The sequence below is a fragment of the Lonchura striata genome, chromosome 36, assembly GCF_046129695.1.
Source record: "Lonchura striata isolate bLonStr1 chromosome 36, bLonStr1.mat, whole genome shotgun sequence".
Classification (NCBI taxonomy): Eukaryota; Metazoa; Chordata; class Aves; order Passeriformes; family Estrildidae; genus Lonchura; species Lonchura striata.
Genome location: NC_134638.1, coordinates 2093143 through 2114156, shown reverse-complemented (window position 1 = coordinate 2114156; position 21014 = coordinate 2093143). Strand labels below are relative to the sequence as shown.

Here is a 21014-nt window from a genome sequence, read left to right as displayed (position 1 = left end):
GCCGCGCGGGGAGGGACGGCGGGCGCTGATTGGTGGGAGCGGGGGCCACGCCCCTTTCCCCTCAGGCGGGCGGGCGGCGGCGCCGGGCGAGGCGCGGGCGGGGGGTTCGGGGAGGTTTTTGGGGTTTTTTGGGGTTTTGGGGGGTTTTTTGGGGGGTCCCGGCGCGCAGCGAGCCCCGCTGGGGTCGGGATGGCGGCGTTGCCTCCGCGAGAGTTCGCGGCGCAGGTGCTGCCCGGCTGCGTGGTGCCCACGGCGCGGCAGGGCCTGGCCCAGCTCTGGCCGCTGCTGCTGCTCTGCCTCGGGGCGCGGCTGCTGCACCGGCTGCGTGAGTGGGGCTGCGACGGGACCGGGGCTCCGGGGGGGCCCGGGGGTCTGGGGAGGTCTAGGGGATTCCGGGGGTCCGGGGTGTTCCGGGGGTCCGGGGGTTTGGGGGGATCCGGGGGAGTCTGGGGGGTTCCGAGGCTTTCAGGGGTTTGGGGGTCCGGGGAGTTCCGGGGGTCTGAGGGGGTTTGGGGGGATCTGGGGGTTCTGAGGCTTTCTGGGGGTCTGGGGGGATCCGGGGGTCCGGAGGGGTCCCAGGGGCTCGGGGGGTCCGGGGGTCTGGGGAGGGGTCCGGGGGTAGCGCAGGGGTTTGGGTTTGGGTCGGGGGACCCCCGGGGGTTCCGGGGTTTGGGGTGAGGAGACCCCCGGGGTTTGGGGTGAGGAGACCCCCGGGGTTTGGGGTGAGGAGACCCCCGGGTTTGGGGGTGCTGGCGGTTCGGGGACCCCCGGGTTTGCGGTTTCAGGGTTTGGGTGCCCCCGGGTTCGGGGTTCAGGTACCCGGGGTTTGGGGTTTCGGGGTTCGGGTACCCCGGGTTGGGGGGTTCGGGTAGCCCCGTTTTCAGGGTTCGGGTACCCCGGGTTCGGGGGTTTCGGGGTTTGGGTACCCCCGGGTTTGGGGGTTTAGGGTTCGGGTACCCTGGGGTTTCGGGGTTCGGATACCCCTGGGGTTTAGGGTTCAGGTACCCCAGGTTCTGGGGTTTGGGTATCCCCAGGTTTGGGTGGTTCGGGGTTCGGGTACCTCAGGTTTGGGAGTGCTGGTGCTTCTGGGTTCGGGTACCCCCGGGGATTCGGGGTTTGGGTACCCCCTGGTTTTGGGGTTTTGGGGTTCAGGTACCCCCGGGTTTCAGGGTTCAGGTACCCCAGGTTCGGGGGTTTCGGGGTTCGGGTACCCCGGGTTTTGGGGTTTGGGTATCCCCTGGTTTTGGGGTTTTGGGGTTTGGGTACCCTGGGTTCGGGGGTTTCGGGGTTCGGGTACCCCGGGTTTGGGATTGCTGGGGTTTCGGGTTTCAGGGATTGGGTGCCCCCGGGGTTTGGGGTTCGGGTATCCTCGGGGTTTTGGGGTTTTGGGGTTTGGGTACCCGGGTCTCGGGGGTTTTGGGGTTTGGGTACCCGGGGTTTTGGGGTTTGGGTCCCCAGGGTTTTGGGGTTCGGGTCCCCGGGGTTTTGGGGTTCGGGTACCTGGGTCTGGGGGGTTTTGGGGTTTGGGTACCCAGGATTTCAGGGTTCGGGTCCCCGGGGTTTTGGGGTTCGGGTCCCCGGGGTTTCGGGGTTTGGGTCCCCAGGGTTTTGGGGTTCGGGTCTCCGGGGTTTCAGGGTTCGGGTACCTGGGTCTCGGGGGTTTCGGGGTTCGGGTGCCCGTGTCTCGGGCGCCCTGCTGACCCGCTGTGGCGCAGCGCTGCCGCGGGGCGGGAAGCACGCGGGCGCAGCGGCCGGGGGGCTCCTGGCCCTGCACCATTTCTTCGGGGCGCAGGCGCTGTGGGTGGCCCTGCTGAGCGCGCTCTGCGTCCTCACCCTGCTCCTGAGCCGGGCCCGCGCCCACCGCGGCCTCTGCCTCGCCCTGGCCGCCCTCAGCTACCTGCTCATGGGGTGCGGGCACCGCGAGGGACTGGGGGCACTGGGAGAGGGATTGGGGGCACTGGGAGGGACTGGGGGCACTGGGATGGGGTTTGGGGGTGATTTGGGGGTGCTGGGAGGTACTGGGGGCACTGGGAGGACACTGGGAGAGACTGGGAGAGGGACTGGGGGGACTGGGAGAAGGACTGAGCCAATGGGAGGGCACTGGGAGAGGGACTGGGGACACTGGGAGGGGGACTGGGGCCATTGGAAGGGCACTGGGGCCACTGGGGGGGACTGGGAGGGGGTTTGGGGTTATTTGGAGGTGCTGGGAGGCACTGGGAGAGGGGCTGGGGACACTGGGAGGGCACTGGGGGGACTGGGAGGGGGTTTGGGGGTGTTTTGGGAGGGACTGGAAGAGGGACTGGGGCCACTGGGATGAACTGGGAGCGACTGGGAGGGAGATGGGGGGGCACTGGGATGAACTGGGAGGGAGATGGGGGGGCACTGGGATGAACTGGGAGGGAGATGAGGGCACTGGGATGAACTGGGAGTGACTGGGAGCCCCCCCAGGGAGCTGCACATGGTGGACACGGTCACGTGGCACAAGATGCGAGGTGAGACCCCCGACCCCCCCCCCAGGACCCCCAAATCACCCCGGGACACCCCGACCCCCCCCCCGGGAGCCCCAGATCCCCCTGGGACCCCTAAATCCCCCCTGGGACCCCCGACCCACCCCCCCCCCCACCCCGTGTCAGGGTTCCCAATATTCCAGGTTTCGGGGTGCACTGATTTGCCAGTTTTGGGGTCCCCCCAATTTCGGGGTTCCTGGTGTCAGGGTTCCAGGTTTGGGGGTCCCCTGACAGTCCAAATTTTGGGGTGCCCATTTTGGGGCTCACAATTTTGGGGTTCCCATTCTGGGGTTCCCAATTTCGGGGTTCCCATTTCAAGGTTCCCAGTTTCGGGGTGCCCATTTAGAGGTTCCCAATTCGGGGTTCCCAATTTTGGGGCCCCCTGATGGTCCCAATTTTGGGGTTCCCAATTCTGGGGTCCCCTCAAGGTCCCAATTTCGGGGTCCCCTGACGGTGCTGGTTTTGGGGTTCCCAATTTCGAGGTTCCCATTTCGGGGTTCTCGGTTCTGTGGTTCCCAATCCGGGGTTCCCAATTTTGGGGTCCCCTGATGGCGTCGGTTTTGGGGTTCCCAATTCGTGGTTCCCAATTTGCGGTTCCCAGTTTTGAGGTTCCCAATTTCGGGGTTCCCATTTTCGGGGTTCTTAATTCGGGCTTCCCAATTTTGGGGTCCCCTGACGGTCCCAATTTTGGGGTTCCCAATTTCGGGATTCCCAATTTCGGGGCCCCCTGACTGTTCCCAATTTTGAGGTTCCCAATTTCGGGGTTCCCAATTGGGGGTGCCCAATTTGGGGTCCCCTGACTGTTCCCAATTCAGGGTTCCCATTTCGGGGTCCCCTGACCGTTCCCATTTCTGGGTTTCCATTTCAGGGTTCCCAATTCGGGGTCCCCTGACCATTCCCAATTCAGGGTTCCCATTTCGGGGTCCCCTGACCGTGCCCAATTTTGGGGTTCCCAATCCAGGGTTCCCAATTTGGGATTCCCAATTTCGGGGTCCCCTGGCTGTTCCAAATTTCGGGGTCCCCTGACCATTCCAAATTTCGGGGTCCCCCGATGATTCCCAATTTCAGGGTTCCCAATTTCGGGGTCCCCTGACCATTCCCAATTTCGGGGTCCCCTGACGGTCCCAATTTTGGGGTTCCATTTCGGGGTTTCCTGACCGTTCCCAATTCGGGGTGCCCAATTCAAGGGTTCCCAATTTCAGGGTTCCCTCACAGTTCCCATTTTGGGGTTCCCAATTCAGGGTTCCCAATTCAGGGTTCCCAATTCGGGGTTCCCATTTTGGGGTCCCCTGACTGTTCCCAATTTGGGGTTCCCATTTCAGGGTCCCCTGACCGTTCCCAATCCGGGGTTCCCAATCCGGGGTCCCATCTCGGGGTCCCCAATCCGGGGTTCCCAATCCGGGGTCCCATCTCGGGGTCCCCAATCCGGGGTTCCCAATCCGGGGTCCCATCTCGGGGTCCCCAATCCGGGGTCCCCAATCCGGGGTCCCATCTCGGGGTCCCCTGACGATTCCCAATTCGGGGTTCCCAATCCGGGTTCCCATTTCGGGGTCCCCTGACCGTTCCCAATCCGGGGTTCCCAATTCGGGGTTCCCAATCCGGGGTCCCCAATCCGGGGTCCCATCTCGGGGTCCCCAATTCGGGGTCCCCAGTCCGGGGTCCCATCTCGGGGTCCCCGTCCGGGCCGCAGGCGCGCAGATGGTGGTGGCCATGAAGGCCGTGTCGCTGGGCTTTGACCTGGACCGCGGCGCGGGCGGCCCCGAGCCCGGCCCCGCGCAGGTGCTGGGCTACCTCTGCTCGCCCGGCTCCGTGGTCTTCGGGCCCTGGGAGCCCTTCGGCGCCTACCTGCGCTCCGTGGAGGGGCCGCCGCTGGTGGGGAACGGGATTGGAAACGGGATTGGGGAGGGGATTGGAAATGGGGTTGGAAATGGGATTGGAAATGGGGTTGGGGAGGGGAAAAGGGGATTGGAAATGGGATTGGGGGAAATGGGATTGGGGAGGGGATTGGGGAGGGGATTGGGGGAAATGGGATTGGAAACGGGATTGGAAATGGGATTGGGGAAATGGGATTGGGGAGGGGATTGGAAACGGGATTGGAAATGGGATTGGAAATGGGATTGGAAATGGGATTGGGGAGGGGATTGGGGGAAATTGGATTGGGGAGGGAAATGGGATTGGGGAGGGGATTGGAAATGGGATTGGGGAGGGAAATGGGATTGGAAATGGGATTGGAAACGGGATTGGGGAGGGGGAAAGGGGATTGGAAATGGGATTGGAAATGGGATTGGGGAGGGGATTGGAAATGGGATTGGAAATGGGATTGGGGGAAATTGGATTGGAAATGGGATTGGGGAGGGGAATGGGATTGGAAATGGGATTGGAAATGGGGTTTGGGGGGGGGAAATGGGGTTTGGGGAGGGGAAAATGGGATTGAAAATGGGATTTGGGGGGGGAAATGGGCTTCAAAATGGGGGTTTGGGGGGGAAATGGGGATGAAAATGGGGTTTGGGGAGGGGAAATGGGATTTTGGGGGGGAAAATGGAGATTGGGGGGAAATGGGATTTTGCGGGGGGGGAAATGTCCCTGTCTCTGTGTCCACGTGTCTGTCCCTGTGTTCCTGTTCCTGTGTCCGTGTGTCTGTCCCCGTGTCCATGTCCCCATGTCCATGTGTCTGTCCGTGTGTCCATCCCCGTGTCCGTGTGTCCATCCCCGTGTCCGTGTGTCCGTTCCTGACCCCATGTCTGTGTCTGTCCCCGTGTCCGTGTGTCTGTCCCCGTGTCCATGTGTCCGTCCCTGACCCCGTGTCCGTGTGTCCGTCCCCGTGTCCGTGTGTCCCTGTCCCCGTGTCCGTGTGTCCGTCCCTGACCCCATGTCTGTGTCTGTCCCTGTGTCCGTGTGTCTGTCCCTATGTCCGTGTGTCCATCCCCGTGTCCGTGTGTCTGTCCCCGTGTCCGTGTGTCCGTCCCTGACCCCGTGTCCGTGTGTCCATCCCCGTGTCCGTGTGTCCGTCCGCAGAGCGCGGCCTGGGCGCGGAAGGGGCTGCGCAGCCTGGGGCTGGCGCTGTGTCTGTGTGTCTGTCCGTGTGTCCATCCCCGTGTCCGTGTGTCCGTCCCCGTGTCCGTGTGTCCGTCCCCATGTCTGTGTGTCCCTGACCCCGTGTCCGTGTGTCCGTCCGCAGAGCGCGGCCTGGGCGCGGAAGGGGCTGCGCAGCCTGGGGCTGGCGCTGCTCTGCCTGCTGGTCAGCACCTGCCTGGCGCCGTTCCTGTTCTCCAGCCTGCTGCCCCTCTACGGGGCGCGGGCCCTGCGCAGGTGGCACCCCAAACCTCCCCAAAACACCCCCCAAAATAGCCCCAAAACATCCCCCAAATGCTCCCTGAATCCCCAAAAACATCCCTAAAACATCCCCAAAACATCCCCCGAATCTCCCCAAAACATCACCCAAAATACCCCGAATCCCCAAAAACATCCCCAAAACATCCCCCAAATACCCCCTGAATCCCCAAAAACATCCCCAAAACATCCCCAAAACATCCCCCAAAACACCCCCCAAAATACCCCCCGAATCCCCCAAAAGCATCCCCGAAACATCCCCAAAACACCCCCCAAAACATCCCCAAAACATCCCCCGAATCTCCCCAAAACATCCCCCAAATACCCCCTGAATCCCCAAAAACATCCCCAAAACACCCCCCAAAATATCCTCCAAATGTCCCCAAAACACCCCTCAAAACACCCCCAAAAATACACCCTGAATCCCCCAAAAACATCCCCAAAACAACACCCGAATCCTCCAAAATACCCCCCGAAATACCCCTCGAATCCCCCAACAACCCCCCCAAAATATCTCCAAAATCCCCCCAAATCCCCCCAAAATCCCCTCCAAAGCCTCCCCAGGAACCCTCAAACCCCCCAAGGCTCCCCCAAATCTTCCCGGGGATCCCCACCTCCCCCCGGGACCCCCAAAATCCCTCGGGGACCCCCAGCCACAGTGGGGACCCCTGAACATCCCCTGGGGGACCCCCAAAATCCCCCCAAAATCCCCCGGGACCCCCCAGCCCCCCCGACTGACGTCGCTGTTCCCCCGCTGCTGCCCAGGAGTGTCTTGGCCAGGTGAGGGGGATTTGGGGGGGTTTGGGGGGTCCAGGGAATTTGGGGGGTCCCTGGGAGGGTGTGGGGAGGGGGGGAGGAGGCCACAGGGGGGATTTGGGGGTGTTTGGGGGGATTTTGGGGAGGTTTTGGGGGGGTTTGGAGGGCTCAGGGTATTTGTGGGGTCCCTGGTAGGGAGGGGGGAGGGGGGCACAGGGGGGATTTTGGGGAAATTTTTGGGGGATTTGAGGGGGGACGTTGAGGGAACGTGAGATGGGGGGTGGCACCTGAATGTGTGTGTCCCCCCCATCCCCCGCTGTGTCCCCCCAAATCCCCTCCCCAACCTCCAAACCCCCCCCAAACCCCCCCACATTCCCTAAACCTCCCCCTATATCTCCCCGAAAATCCCCCCCAAACCAACCTGTCCCCCCAAACCCCCCCATGTACTCCCATGTCCCCACAAACTCCCCTGTCCCCCCTCAAACTCCCCCAAATCCCCCCAAATCCCTGAACTCCCCCTTTTCTCCCAAATCCCTCAAAATTCCAAACTCCCCCAAATGCCCCCCAAATCCTCCCAAACCCCCTGTCCCCCCAAACCCCCCCAAACCCCTGTCCCCCCAAACCCCCCCAAACCCCCCTGTCCCCCCAAACCCCCCCAAACCCCTGTCCCCCCAAACCCCCCCAAACCCCCCTGTCCCCCCAAACCCCCCAAACCCCTGTCCCCCCAAACCCTCCTGTCCCCCCAAACCCCTGTCCCCCCAAACCCCTGTCCCCCCAAACCCCCCCAAACCCCCTATGCCCCCAAACTCCCCGTCCCCACAAACCCCCCCCAAACCCCTCTGTGCCCCAAACCTCCTGTGTCCCCAAATCCCCTCCCAAACTACCCTGTTCCCCCAAACCCCCTGTCCCCCCAAACCCCCCGGTGCCCCCCAAACCCCCTGGTGCCCCCCACCCCGGTGCCCCCCAAACCCCCCGGTGCCCCCCACCCCGGTGCCCCCCACCCCGGTGCCCCCCACCCCGTGGCAGGTGGCTCCGTGCCTACGAGAGCGCGCTCTCCTTCCACTTCAGCAACTTCTTCGTGGCCTTCCTGTCCGAGGCCACGGCCACGCTGGCGGGCTCGGGAGCCACGCTGCGCCACGAGCACCTGCACTGGTGAGGGACAGGGGACACTGTGGGGACACTGCGGGGACAGGGAGGGGACAGCGGGGACAGAGAGGACATGGGGACAGAGAGGGACAGTGGGGACAGGGAGGGGACAGGGGGGACAGAGAGGGGACGGCAGGGACAGTGGGGACAGGGAGGGGACAGGGGGGACAGAGAGGGGACAGCGGGGACAGCAAGGAGACAGCAGGGACACTGTGGGGACAGAGAGGGGACAGGGGGGACAGCGAGGGGACAGGGGACAGAGCGGGGACAACGGGGACAGGGAGAGGACATGGGGACAGTGCAGGGACAGAGAGGGGACACTGCAGGGACAGCACGGGGACACAGAGGGGACAGGGACACTGTGGAGATACCACGGTGACAACGTAGGGATGGGGACACCAGGGGACAGGGACACTGTGGGGACAGGGACACCACAGGGACACCACAGGGACACTGTGGGGATGGGGACACCGTGGGGACAGGGACACCACAGGGACACTGCAGGGACAGGGACACCACTGGCCGTGTCCCAGTGCCACCCTGGTGTCACTCGGTGTCCCCTGTGTCCCCAGGGACCTGGCCATGTCCCGGTGCCATCCTGGGGCCACCTCTGTGTCCCCTCAGTGTCCCCAGGGACCTGGCCGTGTCCCAGTGCCACCCTGGTGTCACTCAGTGTCCCCTGTGTCCCCAGGGACCTGGCCGTGTCCCAGTGTCCCGGTGCCACCTCAGTGTCCCCTCTTTGTCACCCTGTGTCCCCAGGGACCTGGCCATGTCCCAGTGTCCCGGTGCCACCTCAGTGTCCCCTCTTTGTCACCCTGTGTCCCCAGGGACCTGGCCGTGTCCCGGCCCCTGCGGGTGGAGCTCCCTCGCTCCATGGCCGAGGTGGTGACGAACTGGAACCTGCCCATGTCCCGCTGGCTGCACACCTGTGAGCACTGGGCAAACTGGGAGCACTGGGAGGGACTGGGGGGGACTGGGAGGGACTGGGAGGGACTGGGAACAGCCTGAAACCAAACTGGGAGCACTGGGAGGGGACTGGGAGGAACTGGGAGAGACTGGGAGGAACTGGGAGAGATGGATGGGGCCATGGAGCCTATACTGCTGTTACTGGTGTGACTGGTGTCCCATACTGGTGTAACTGGTGTTACTGGTTTCACTGGTGTAACTGGTTTAACTGGTTTAATTGGTTTAACTGGTGTAACTGGTGTCCCATACTGGTTTCACTGGTTTTGCAGACGTGTTCCAGACCGCTCGCTGCCTGGGCACCTTCGCTGCCGTGCTGGGCACCTACGCAGCCAGTGCCCTGCTGCACGTGAGGGACCCAAAATCCCCAAAAACCACCCCAAAAACTGCCCCAAAAATCACCCCAAAACCCACCCCAGTGCCCTGCTGCACGTGAGGGACCCAAAATCCCCAAAAACCACCCCAGAAACTGCCCCAAAACCCCAAAAACCACCCCAAAACCCACCCCAGCGCCCTGCTGCACATGAGGGACCCAAAATCCCCAAAAACCACCCCAAAAACCCCCTAAAAACCCCAAAAACCATCCCAAAACCCACCCCAGCGCCCTGCTGCATGTGAGAGACCCAAAAAAACCCCCAAAAATCACCCCAGAAAACCCAAAACCACCCCAAAACCCACCCCAGCGCCCTGCTGCATGTGAGGGACCCAAAATCCCCAAAAACCCCCCCAAAAACTGCCACAAAACCCCAAAACCCATCCCAGCGCCCTGCTGCATGTGAGGGACCCAAAAACCCCAAAACCACCCCAAAAACTGCCCCAAAACCTCAAAAACCACCCCAGCGCCCTGCTGCACGTGAGGGACCCAAAAAAACCCCAAAAACCACCCCAAAAACTGCCCCAAAAACCACCCCAGCATCCTGCTGCACGTGAGGGACCCAAAATCCCCAAAAACCACCCCAAAACCCCAAAAACCACCCCAAAAATCCAAAAACTGCCCCAAATCCCCCCAGGGCCCCCCCAGAGCCCCCTGGACCCCCCCAAATCCCGCCAAAAACCCCCCAAAGCCCCCCAGGACCTCCTAGAAGCCCCCCAGGATCCCCCAAATCCCCCCGGACCCCCCCAAATCCCCCCTGGCCCCCCCCAAAGCCCCCCAGGACCCCCCCGGACCCCTCAGGAACCCCCCAAATCCCCCCAGGACCCCCAAACACCACCCCAGCGCCCCGTGTCCCCCCAGGGCCTCAGTTTCCACCTGGCGGCCGTGCTGCTCTCCCTGGGCCTCATCACCTACGCTGAGCACGGTCAGCGCCGGCCCTTTAAGGGGCGGGGCCAAGCGGGGCGGGTGGGCGGGGCTTAGCGCCTGATTTGAATGTGGGCGGGGCCAAAACGCTATGATTGGCGGGGTGGGCGGGGCCTGAGCAGAGTGGGTGGGGCCAGGGGAGGGATAGGGGTTGTGGAGGTGGGCGGGGCCTGCTGTGATGGGCGGGGCTTTGTGTGGGCGGGGCCTGCTGTGATGGGCGGGGCTGTGAGGGGGCGGGGCCTGCAATGATGGGCAGGGCTTTGTGTGGGCGGAGCCTGCAGGGATAGGCGGGGCTGTGAGGGGGCGGGGCCTGCAATGATGGGCGGGGCTATGAGGGGCGGAGTCTGCAGTGGTGGGCGGGGCTATGAGGGTGTGTGTGTGGAGCCTGCAGTGATGGGCGGGGCTGTGACAATGGGGGCGGGGCCTGCAGTGGTGGGCGGAGTCTGTAGTGATGGGCGGGGTTTGGCAATTTGGGCGGAGCATGCAGGGATGGGCAGGGCTATGAGGGTGTGTGTGGAGCCTGCAGCAATGGGTGGGGTTTGACAATGTGGGCGGAGCCCTTAGTGATGGGCGGGGTTTGACAATTTGGGCGGAGCATGCAGGGATGGGCGGGGCTATGAGTGTAGGCGGAGCCTGCAATGATGGGTGGGGTCTGAGGGGGCGGGGCCTCCACTGGTGGGAGGAGCTGAGACAATGTGGGCGGAGTCTGCAGTGATGGGCGGGGCTATGGGGTGCGGGCGGAGTCTGCAGTGATGGGCGGGGCTATGGGGGTGTGTGTGGAGCCTGCAGCAATGGGTGGGGTTTGACAATGTGGGTGGAGCCTGCAGTGGTGGGCGGAGCTCTGAGGGTGTGGGCGGGGCCTGCAGTGATGGGCCATGTTTGACAATGTGGGTGGAGCCTGCAGTGATGGGCGGGGCTATGGGGGTGTGGGCGGAGCCTGCAGTGATGGGCGGGGCTATGCAGATGGCACGGGGCTATGAGGGTGTGTGTGGAGCCTGCAGCAATGGGTGGGGTTTGACAATGTGGGTGGAGCCTGCAGTGGTGGGCGGAGCTCTGAGGGTGGGCCACGCCTGGACTGATGGACGGGGCTCTGGGGTTGTGGGCGGGGCCTGCAGTGATGGGCGGGGCTCTGGGGGTGTGGGCGGAGCCTGCAGTGATGGGCGGGGCTCTGAGGGGGCGGGGCATGCGGGGATGGGCGGGGCTTTGTGTGGGCGGGGACTGTGGTGATGTGCGGGGCTATGAGGGGTGGAGCCTGCAGTGACAGGTGAGACAATGTGGGTGGGGCCCGCAGGGATGGGCGGGGCTATGAAGATGGGGCGGGGCCTGCATTGAGGGATGGAGCTGTGAGGGTGGGTGGAGCCTGCACTGGTGGGCGGGGCTGTGGCAATCTGGGCGGAGCCTGCAGTGATGGGAGGGGCTCTGGGGGCGGGGCCTGCAGTGATTGGCAGGCATGAGACAATGTGGGCGGAGCATGCAGTGATGGGCGGGGCTATAACACTGGGGGCGGGGCCTGCAGTGACAGGCGGTTTTTTTACAGTGTGGGCGGAGCCTGAAGGGATGGGCGGGGCTGAGGTTGTGGGCGGAGCCCGCCTCGGTGGGCGTGTCTCTGAGTGTGGGCGTGGCTCCATGGGCTGGGCGTGGCTCCAAGGGGTGGGCGTGGCTCCGGTGGTGGGCGTGGCTCCAAGGGGTGGGCGTGGCTCCGGTGGTGGGCGTGGTTGCGGTGGTGGGCGTGGCCCCGCTGACCCCGCCCTCCCGCAGCCCTGCGGCAGCGCCTGGCCGCCATCCTGGACGCCTGCGTGCTGTCCAAGCGCTGCCCCCCCCGCTGCGGCCACCGCCACAAGGACGTGAGGGACGGGGTGATGGGGGGCTCGGGGGTCCCCGCTGGGGGAGTTTGGGGGTCCCAGAGGCAAGGCAGAGAATCTGGGGGTCCCTGAGGATTTGGGGGTGCTGGGGGCAGGATGGGGTCCCTGACTGGGGCAGTTTGGGGTTCCCAGGGGGAGGGCAGAGTGTCTGAGGGTCCCTGAGGATTTGGGGGTTCTGGGGGCAGGATGGGGGTCCCCGCTAGGGCAGTTTGGGGGTCCCAGGGGAAGGGCAGACGGTCTGGGGGTCCCTGAGGATTTGGGGGTGATCAGGGGCAGGATGGGGGTCCCTGACTGGGGCAGTTCGGGGTCCCCAGAGGCAGGGTTGAGCATCTGGGGGTCCCTGAGGATTTGGGGGTGCTGGGGGCAGGATGGGGGTTCCCAACTGGGGGAGTTTGGGGGTCCCAGAGGCAAGGCAGAGAATCTGGGGGTCCCTGAGGATTTGGGGGTGCTGGTGCTGGGGGCAGGATGGGGGTCCTCAGCTGGGGGAGTTTGGGGGTCCCAGGGGGAGGGCAGAGTGTCTGAGGGTCCCTGAGGATTTGGGGGTGATTTGGGGGAGGATGGGGGTCCCCAGCTGGGGCAGTTTGGGGGTCCCAGAGGCAAGGCAGAGAATCTGGGGGTCGCTGAGGATTTGGGGGCGCTGGGGGTCCCGCAGGCTCGCTGCGGGCCGGCGTTTGGGGGCTCCCCGGGGCTCTCGGGAGCTTTCCGGGGTCCCTGAGGGATTCGGGCTCCCGCAGGCGCTGTGGGTGCGGGCTCTGAACGCCGCCCTGGGCGCCCTGGCCCTGTTCCACCTGTCCTACCTGGGCGCCCTGTTCGACGTGGAGGCCGAGGACGCCGTGGAGGAGCAGGTGGGACCCTCAGCCCCCCTCAGAACCGTCCCCCAGCGCGGCTCGGGGCCGCCCCGAGCCCGACGCCATCTCGGCCCCCTCAGGGTTACGGCATGGCCTACACCGTGCGCAAGTGGTCGGAGCTGCACTGGGCCAGCCACTGGGTGACGCTGGGCTGCTGGCTGCTGGCGCGGCTGCTGCGCTGAGCCCCGGGGAGGAACTGGGAGGGACTGGGAGGGACCGGGAGGACCGGGCGCCATCGGGGCCGCTCCGCGCCGCCGGAAGCGCCTCTCGCTGGCTCCCGACTTCCGGCGCGCGGGAAGCTTTTGCCCTTCGTTGGGCGGAAGTGGCGCCGGGGGGGGGCCAATAAAGGCTGGGCTCGCTGGCTCCTGTCAATCATTCCCGGCTGGCCAATGGCGGCGCGGGGCGCGGCGCATGCGCGGAGCCAGAGCTTGGGGCAAAGTTCGCTTCATTCAGCCCCGAAACCGCGGGGAACGTATAGAAACCGTGGGGAACGTATAGAAACCGTGGGGAACGTATAGAAACCGCGGGGAACGTATAGAAACCGCGGGGAACCCTACAGAGACTGTGGGGAACCTATAGAAACCATGGGGAACATATAGAAACCATGGGGAACCCTATAGAGACCGCCGGGAACCCTATAGAGTCTGAGGGGAATGTACAGAAACCGCGGGGAACCTATAGAAACTTCAGGGATCCTATAGAGACCGCGGGGAACGTATAAAAACTGCTGGGAACGTATAGAGACCTTGCGGGTCCCTATAGCGCCCGGGCGGCTCCTATGGGACCAGGAGTGTGCCTCAGTTGCCCATAGGGACCGGGGGGTCCATATGGCCCTATAGGGACCGGGGGGGTCCCTATAGCCCCCAGAGAGGGGGGTGGCCATATGGTGTCTATAGGTACCAGGGCAGTCCCTATAGGTGCCAGGGGGGTGTGGCCATATGGTGTCTATAGGTGCCGGGGGCGCTCGGAGCCGTCAGGTTCCTTTGTCCTTGCTGGGAGACCTGCAAGAGAGAGACCCCGCGGTGTCAGCCTATGGATTCTATAGGGCCCTGTGGATGCTATAAGGCGCTATGGATCCTGTACATCCCTATGGATTCTATAGGGCCCCTATGGATCCTGTTCGGCCCCATGGATGCTATAGGGCCCCATGGATCCTGCATGGCCCCTATAGATCCTGTACATCCCTATGGATCCTATAGGGCCCCTATGGATCCTATAGGGCCCTATGGATCCTGTACATCCCTATGGATCCTGTATGACCCCTAGGGATCCTGTACGGCCCTATGGATCCTGTACATCCCTATGGATTCTATAGGGCCCCTATGGATCCTATAGGCCCCTATGGATCCTGTACATCCCTATGGATTCTATAGGGCCCCTATGGATCCTATAGGCCCCTATGGATCCTGCACATCCTTATAGATCCTGTACATCCCTATGGATTCTATAGGGCTCCTATGGATCCTATAGGCCCCTATGAATCCTGTACATCCCTATGGTTCTGTACATCCCTATGGATCCTGTACGGCCCAGGGGGGGGCCTCACATCCAGGAGGGACCTATGGAACCCATATGGCCTGGGGGGTGTCTCCTATGGATCCTATGTGGTCTGGGGGGGTGTCCCCATGGATCCCATAGGGCCCAGGCAGTTCCATATGGATCCCATAGGGACAGGGCAGTGCCTATAGATCCCATAGGTCCCAGGCAGTCCCTATGGATCCCATAGGGCCCTGGGGGTGGGAGGTGTCCCCTACAGATCCCATAGGGCTGGGGCAGTTCCATATGGATCCCATACGTCCCGGGCAGTCCTGTATGGATCCCATACATCCCGGGCAGCCCCTATGGGATCCCATACATCCCGGGCAGCCCCTATGGGATCCCATACATCCCAGGCAGCCCCTATGGATCCCATACATCCCGAGTGTCCCTATAGCTCCCATAGGTCCCGCGTTAGTCGTTAGTGCCCAGCCGTCGTTACCAAATCCGCTTTTATTGGCCCCAAATGGGGAAAAACCGCCCGGCCCCTCCCCCCCTACAAAATATGTACATCGGGGGTCCCTAATTAGCCTAATTAACACCTCGTTAACCCCTCGTTAGCCTTCATTAACCTCTGAGCCCTTCATTAACCCCTTGTTAGCCTCGTTAGCCCTTCATTAACCTCTGAGCTCCTAATTAACCCCTCGTTAACCGCATTAACCCTTCATTAACCTCACTAACCTTTCATTAACCTCGTTAACCCTGCCCACCTCATTAACCTCTGACCTCATTAACCTCTACCTTGGGGTCCCCCAGCACCCAACAAACCTTAACGAGCCCCCATCAATTAACGAGCATTAATGAGCATTAACAAGCTGCCCATCGCCCTAACGAGCCCCCATCAATTAATGAGCGTTAATGAGCATTAATGAGCTGCTCATTGCCTTAACGAGCTCCCATCAATTAATGAGCATTAATACGCTGCCCATCACCTTAATGAGCCCCCATCAATTAATGAGCATTAATGAGCACTAATAAGCTGCCCATCACCTTAATGAGCCCCTATCAATTAATGAGCACTAATGAGCTGCCCATCGCCTTAACGAGCCCCCGGCACCCCAAGCTCGGGGTCCCCTCCTGCTGAGCTCCTTCCTCCTGATGAGCGCTAATTAGGATTAATGAGCACCAATGAGCTTAATGAGCCCAAATGAGCGCTAATTAGCACTAATGAGCAATAATGTGCACTAATGAGCCTAACGAGCCCCTGCCACCTGCTGACCCCTCACCTGTGACCCTGGAGCTCCTCCCTCCTAATGAGCCATAATTATCCCTAATGAGTCTAATGAGCTCCTGCCACCTGTGACGCTCACTTGCTGACCCCAGAGCTCCTCTTTACTAATGAGCCCAAATGAGCCCTAACGAGCCCTAATGAGCCTAACGAGCCCCTGCCACCTGTGACCCTCACCTGTGACCCTCACCCGAGACCCCCGCCCTGCCCCGCCCCGGCGCCCTCCCCTCCCGGTCGCTGCCCGTCCCTAGGGCCCCACTGACTTGCCGCCGTCCTGGCCGCGGGCACCGGGCCGGGCGCCGGGCAGGGCGCCGGGCTGGGCGCCGGGCCGGGCGCCGCGGGGCCGGCCGTAGAGCACCACGGCGGCCAGCACCATGGCGGTGCCGGCCAGGAAGGGCGCGCGGGGCCGGAAGCCGAAGAGGTGCGCCGAGGCGGCGGTGGAGGCCAGGATGGAGAGCGCCGTGGCGAAGCCCTTGAGGATGTTGTCGGCGTAGCGCACCACCACGGCCACCAGCAGCCCGCCGGCCGCCTGGTTGACCACCACGGCCCAGACGGCGCCGTTGTAGCCGTAGAAGAAGCCGAGCGCGGCCACGGCCGGGCCCTCGGCGGCCAGCATGGCGCCCAGCCCCACGGCCGTGCCCACGGCGCCCAGCTGCACGTTGCGCAGCCAGATGGAGCCGCCCGAGCGCTTCAGCAGCCGCTCGAAGTAGACGCCGGCGAAGCCCGAGGACAGGCAGGAGGCGGCCACGGCCGCCAGCCCCACGGCGTAGCTCTGCGCCGGCGCCGCCTCGGGGCCCGGCGACGGCGCCGCCGCGCCCGCCGGCGGCACGGCCCGCGCCTGCTCAGCCTGCACCAGCGCCACGCCGGCGAAGAGCAGCGCCAGCGAGAGCCACTGCAGGCGCGACAGCGCCGTGCCCAGCAGCAGCACCGAGAACAGCGCCGTGGTCAGGATCTTCAGCTGGTACGTCACCTGCGGAGGGACGGGGACACTCACCTGGGGTGGGGACAGGGACAGGGATGGGATGGGACGGTCACCTGGGGACAGGACAGTCACCTGGGGTGGGGATGGGATGGGACAGTCACCCAGGGTGGGGACAGTGACAGGGATGGGACGGTCATATGGGGACAGGGACAGTCACTTGGGGATGGGGACAGGGATGGGACAGTCACCTGGGGACAGGGACAGTCACCCAGGGACAGGAACAGTCACCTGGGGATGGGGACAGGGATGGGACAGTCACCTGGGGATGGACACAGGTACAGTCACCTGGGGACAAGGACAGTCACCCAGGGACAGTCACCTGGGGACAGAGACAGTCACCTGGGGATGGGGACAGGGATGGGACAGTCACCTGGGGATGGACATAGGTACAGTCACCTGGGGACAAGGACAGTCACCCAGGGACGGGGACAGTCACCTGGGGATGGACACAGGGACAGGGACAGTCACCTGGGGACAGGGACAGTCACCCAGGGACAGGAACAGTCACCTGGGGATGGACACAGGGACAGGGACAGTCACCTGGGGACAGGGACAGTCACCCAGGGACAGGAACAGTCACCTGGGGATGGGGACAGGGATGGGACAGTCACCTGGGGATGGACACAGGGACAGTCACTCGGGGACAGGGACAGTCACCTGGGGATGGACACAGGGACAGTCATCAGGGGACAGCGGGGATGGTCACCTGTGGACAAGGTCACCTGCAAGGACAGCAAGGACCTGGCCACCAAGGAGATAGGGACAGCTGGTGACAGGAGGGACAGGGACACCTGTGGGATGGGGACAGTGACAGGGACACCTGTAGGGACAGGGACACTGAGGGACAGGGACACTGCGGGGACAGGGACACGAGGACAGGGACAGGATCTGTATCTGGATGTCACCTGCGGGAGAGCAGGGACAGGGTGACAGGGGCGTGGGGACACCTGGGGACAGGGAGAACAGGGTGACCTGGGGGACAGGGTCACCTGCAGGACACAGACACAGGTGTGGGAACAGGGACACAGACACAGGGACACAGGGACATGGACACTGTCACCAGCAGGGACATCAGGGACGGGGACCCTGGGCACTGTCACAGGGACACAGGGACACGGTGACTGTCCCAGGGACACTCTGACTGTCACAGTGACACAGGCACAGGGACACGGTGACTGTCACAGGGGAACAGGGACGGGGTGACTGGCACAGGGACACTGTCACAGTGACACGGTGACTGTCAGAGGGACACGGGCACAGGGACACAGTGACAGGGTGATTGTCACAGGGACAGGGGCACAGGGACACTGACTGTCATGGGGACGTGGTGACTGTCACAGTGACACGATGACTGTCACAGTGACATGGGCACAGGGACACGATGACTGTCACAGGGACATGGTAACTGTCACAGGGACACAGGGACATGGTGACTGTCACAGTGACATGGGCACAGGGACACGGTGATTGTCACAGGGACACTGACTGTAACAGTGACATGGACATGGACACAGGGACACGGGCACAGGAACACAGTGACACTGACTGTCACAGGGACACAGTGACTGTCACAGTGACACAGGGACACTGACTGTCACAGGGACACGGGCACAGGAACACAGGGACACGGTGACTTTCACAGGGACACGGGCATAGGAACACTGACTGTCTTAGGGACACAATGACTCACAGGGACAGGGACACGGTGACTGTCACAGTGACATGGGCAGAGTGACACTGACTGTCACAGGGACACAGGGACACGGTGACTGTCACAGGGATAGGGACACAGTGACTGTCACAGGGACACAGGCACAGGGACACAGTGACTGTCACAGGGATACGGGCACAGGGACACAGTGACACTGACTGTCACAGTGACACAGTGACTGTCACAGTGACATGGGCAGAGTGACACTGACTGTCACAGGGACACTCTTGACTGTCACAGGGACACAGGCACAGGGACACAGTGACACTGACTGTCACAGTGACACGGTGACTGTCACAGTGACATGGGCAGAGTGACACTGACTGTCACAAGGACACTCTGACTGTCACAGTGACACGGGCACAGGGACACAGTGACACTGACTGTCACAGTGACACGGTGACTGTCACAGTGACACGGGCACAGGGACACGGGCACAGTGACACGGGCACGGTCCCCGTGTCCCCGAGCCGGGCACCCCCCCCGTGTCCCACCTGGAAGGTGGCGGCGGGCAGGTTGGAGATGGCCACGTACTGCAGGTTGTTCTGCAGGGTGTAGATGAGCGAGGGCACGGCCAGGCGCAGCGTGTCCCCAAACTGTCCCACCACGGCCTCGTGCAGCGTCACCGCCGTCTGCCGCACGCTGCCTGCGGGGACAGCGATGGCACCGCGCTGGCCGCTGTCACCCCCTCCGTGTCCCCAGTGCTCTTAATGTCCCCATTGTCCCCTGGTTGTCCCCAACATCCCCAGTGTCCCAATGTCCCCCCAATGTCCTCAGTGTCCCATTGTCCCCCCAGTGTCCCCAACATCCCCACATCCCCGTGCCCTACCCCGGTGCTGGATCAGCAGCAGCAGCAACCACAGACCCAGTGTCCTCAATATCCCCAGTGTCCCCATGTCCCCACTGTCCCCAGTGTCCCCATGTCCCCACTGTCCCCATTGTCCCCAGTGTCCCCAATGTCCTCAGTGTCCCAATGTTCCCCCAGTGTCCCCAATGTCACTGAAGTCCCCAACGTCCCCACATCCCCAGGCTCACCACGGTGCTGGATGAGCAGCAGCAGCAGGCACAGACCCACTGTCCCCAATGTCCCCATTGTCCCCACTGTCCCCAATGTCCCCATTGTCCCCAGTGTCCCTGCTGTCCCCACTGTCCCCAGTGTCCCCTCATCCCCGCGCCCTACCCCGGTGCTGGATCAGCAGCAGCAGCAGGCACAGACCCAGTGTCCCCACTGTCCCCAATGTCCCCACTGTCCCCAGTGTCCCCAATGTCCCCACTGTCCCCACTGTCCCCATTGTCCCCACTGTCCCCATTGTCCCCAATGTCCCCAGTGTCCCTGCTGTCCCCAATGTCCCCATGTCCCCTCATCCCCGTGCCCTACCCCGGTGCTGGATCAGCAGCAGCAGCAGGCAGGCGCTGCCCTTCATGGCCTCGGCCATCACCACGGCGGTGGTGGGCAGGAAGCGCTCTCCGGGCAGGGTGCGCACGTAGCGGATGCTGAGCACCAGCGACGCGTTCTGCAGCACCAGCACGCCCAGGCTGGCGTACTTCACCCGCCACGACACTGCGGGGACACGGCGTGGGCTCGGGGGGACAGCGAGGGGACAGGGGGACAGTGTGGGGACAGCGTGGGGACAGCGTGGGGACAGCGAGGGGACAGCGTGGGGACAGGGGGACACTGCGGGGTCAGCGTGGGGACAGGGGGACAGGGGGACAGCGTGGGGACAGGGGGACAGCGAGGGGACAGGGGGACACTGAGGGGACAGGGGGGAGAGCGTGGGGACAATGTGGAGTCAGGGGGACATTCGGGGACAGCGTGGGGACAGGGGGACACCGAGGGGACAGGGGGACACTGCAGGGACACCAGGGACGGCGTGGGGACAGGGGGACATTTGGGGACAGCACAGAGCCAGAGGGACACCACGGGGTCAGGGGGACAGCACGGTGACAGGGGGACAGCATGGAGACGGGGACACTGCGGGGACAGCATGGGGACAGGGGGACACACCCCGGCTCTGCCCCACCCCAGTCCCCCAGAACTGCCCCCCGGGCACCCAGAACTGCCCCCGGGCACCCGGAACCGCCCCCCGGGCACCCGGAACCGCCCCCCGGGCACCCAGAACCGCCCCCCAGTCCCCCGGAGCCGCCCCCCGGGCACTCGGAACTGCCCCCGGGCACCCAGAACTGCCCCCCGGGCACCCAGAACTGCCCCCCGGGCACTCGGAACTGCCCCCCGGGCACCCAGAACTGCCCCCCGGACACCCAGAACCTCCCCCGGGCACCCAGAACTGCCCCCCGGGCACCCAGAACTGCCCCCCGGGCACCCGGAACCGCCCCCCGGGCACCCAGAACTGCCCCGGGCACCTCCCGGCCCTGCTCCATCCCCCAGAGCACCCCCAGAGCCCCACAGCCCCCCAGATCCCCGGGACCCCCCAGCTGCCCCCAGCTCCCCAGAGCCCCCCCACATCTCCAGGACCCCCCAGATCCCCGGTGGCCCCCCAAATCCCCGCAGCCCCCCAGATCTCCCTGGCCCCCCAGAGCCCCCCAGATCCCCGCAGCCCTCCAGAGCCCTGGGGCCCCCCAGATCCCCCAGATCCCCAAATCCCCAGAGCCTCCCAGATCCCCCCAAAGCCGCCCAGCCCTCTAGAGGCCTTCAGCCCCCCAGATCCCCCCAGCCCCCCAGATCCCCCCAGCCCCCCAGATCCCTTCAGCCCCCCAGATCCCCTCAGCCCCCCTGCCCTGCCCCATCCCTCAGAGCACTCCCGGCCCCCCTCACCCGCACCCCCCACACCCACCAGCCCCCCCAGGTTTCCGCCCGGGCCCCCCACCCCCCGGCCGCCCCTGCCCGTCC

The 21014-nt window shown here is 64.0% G+C and overlaps 1 protein-coding gene and 1 non-coding gene across 2 annotated transcripts; one reads left to right on the top strand and one right to left on the bottom strand.

The window, feature by feature from the left end:
- Positions 1-173: 173 nt before the first annotated feature.
- Positions 174-13070, top strand: PORCN (porcupine O-acyltransferase). The gene is made up of 13 exons (XM_077789762.1): positions 174-325; positions 1716-1908; positions 2449-2492; positions 4198-4379; positions 5686-5816; positions 6603-6617; positions 7620-7745; positions 8567-8667; positions 8975-9051; positions 9937-10000; positions 11758-11843; positions 12596-12706; positions 12790-13070. The coding sequence occupies exons 1-13, from the start codon at positions 190-192 to the stop codon at positions 12889-12891; spliced, it is 1368 nt and encodes a 455-aa protein (XP_077645888.1). The 5' UTR covers positions 174-189; the 3' UTR covers positions 12892-13070.
- Positions 13071-13137: 67 nt separating this feature from the next.
- LOC110483407 (uncharacterized) lies at positions 13138-15796 on the bottom strand. The gene is made up of 2 exons (XR_013341398.1): positions 15737-15796; positions 13138-13710 (listed from the first exon to the last, which is right to left on the bottom strand). It is a non-coding gene; the product is annotated as an uncharacterized LOC110483407 (transcript).
- Between the last annotated feature and the right edge of the window lie 5218 nt (positions 15797-21014).

Excerpts from the sequence above, each read along its gene's own strand:
- PORCN (XM_077789762.1), top strand. The coding sequence starts at position 190 with ATGGCGGCGTTGCCTCCGCGAGAGTTCGCGGCGCAGGTGCTGCCCGGC. Across the intron at positions 1,909-2,448 it reads CTCAGCTACCTGCTCATGGG|GGAGCTGCACATGGTGGACA; the intron begins GTGCGGGCACCG and ends GAGCCCCCCCAG. Across the intron at positions 11,844-12,595 it reads GCGGCCACCGCCACAAGGAC|GCGCTGTGGGTGCGGGCTCT; the intron begins GTGAGGGACGGG and ends GGGCTCCCGCAG.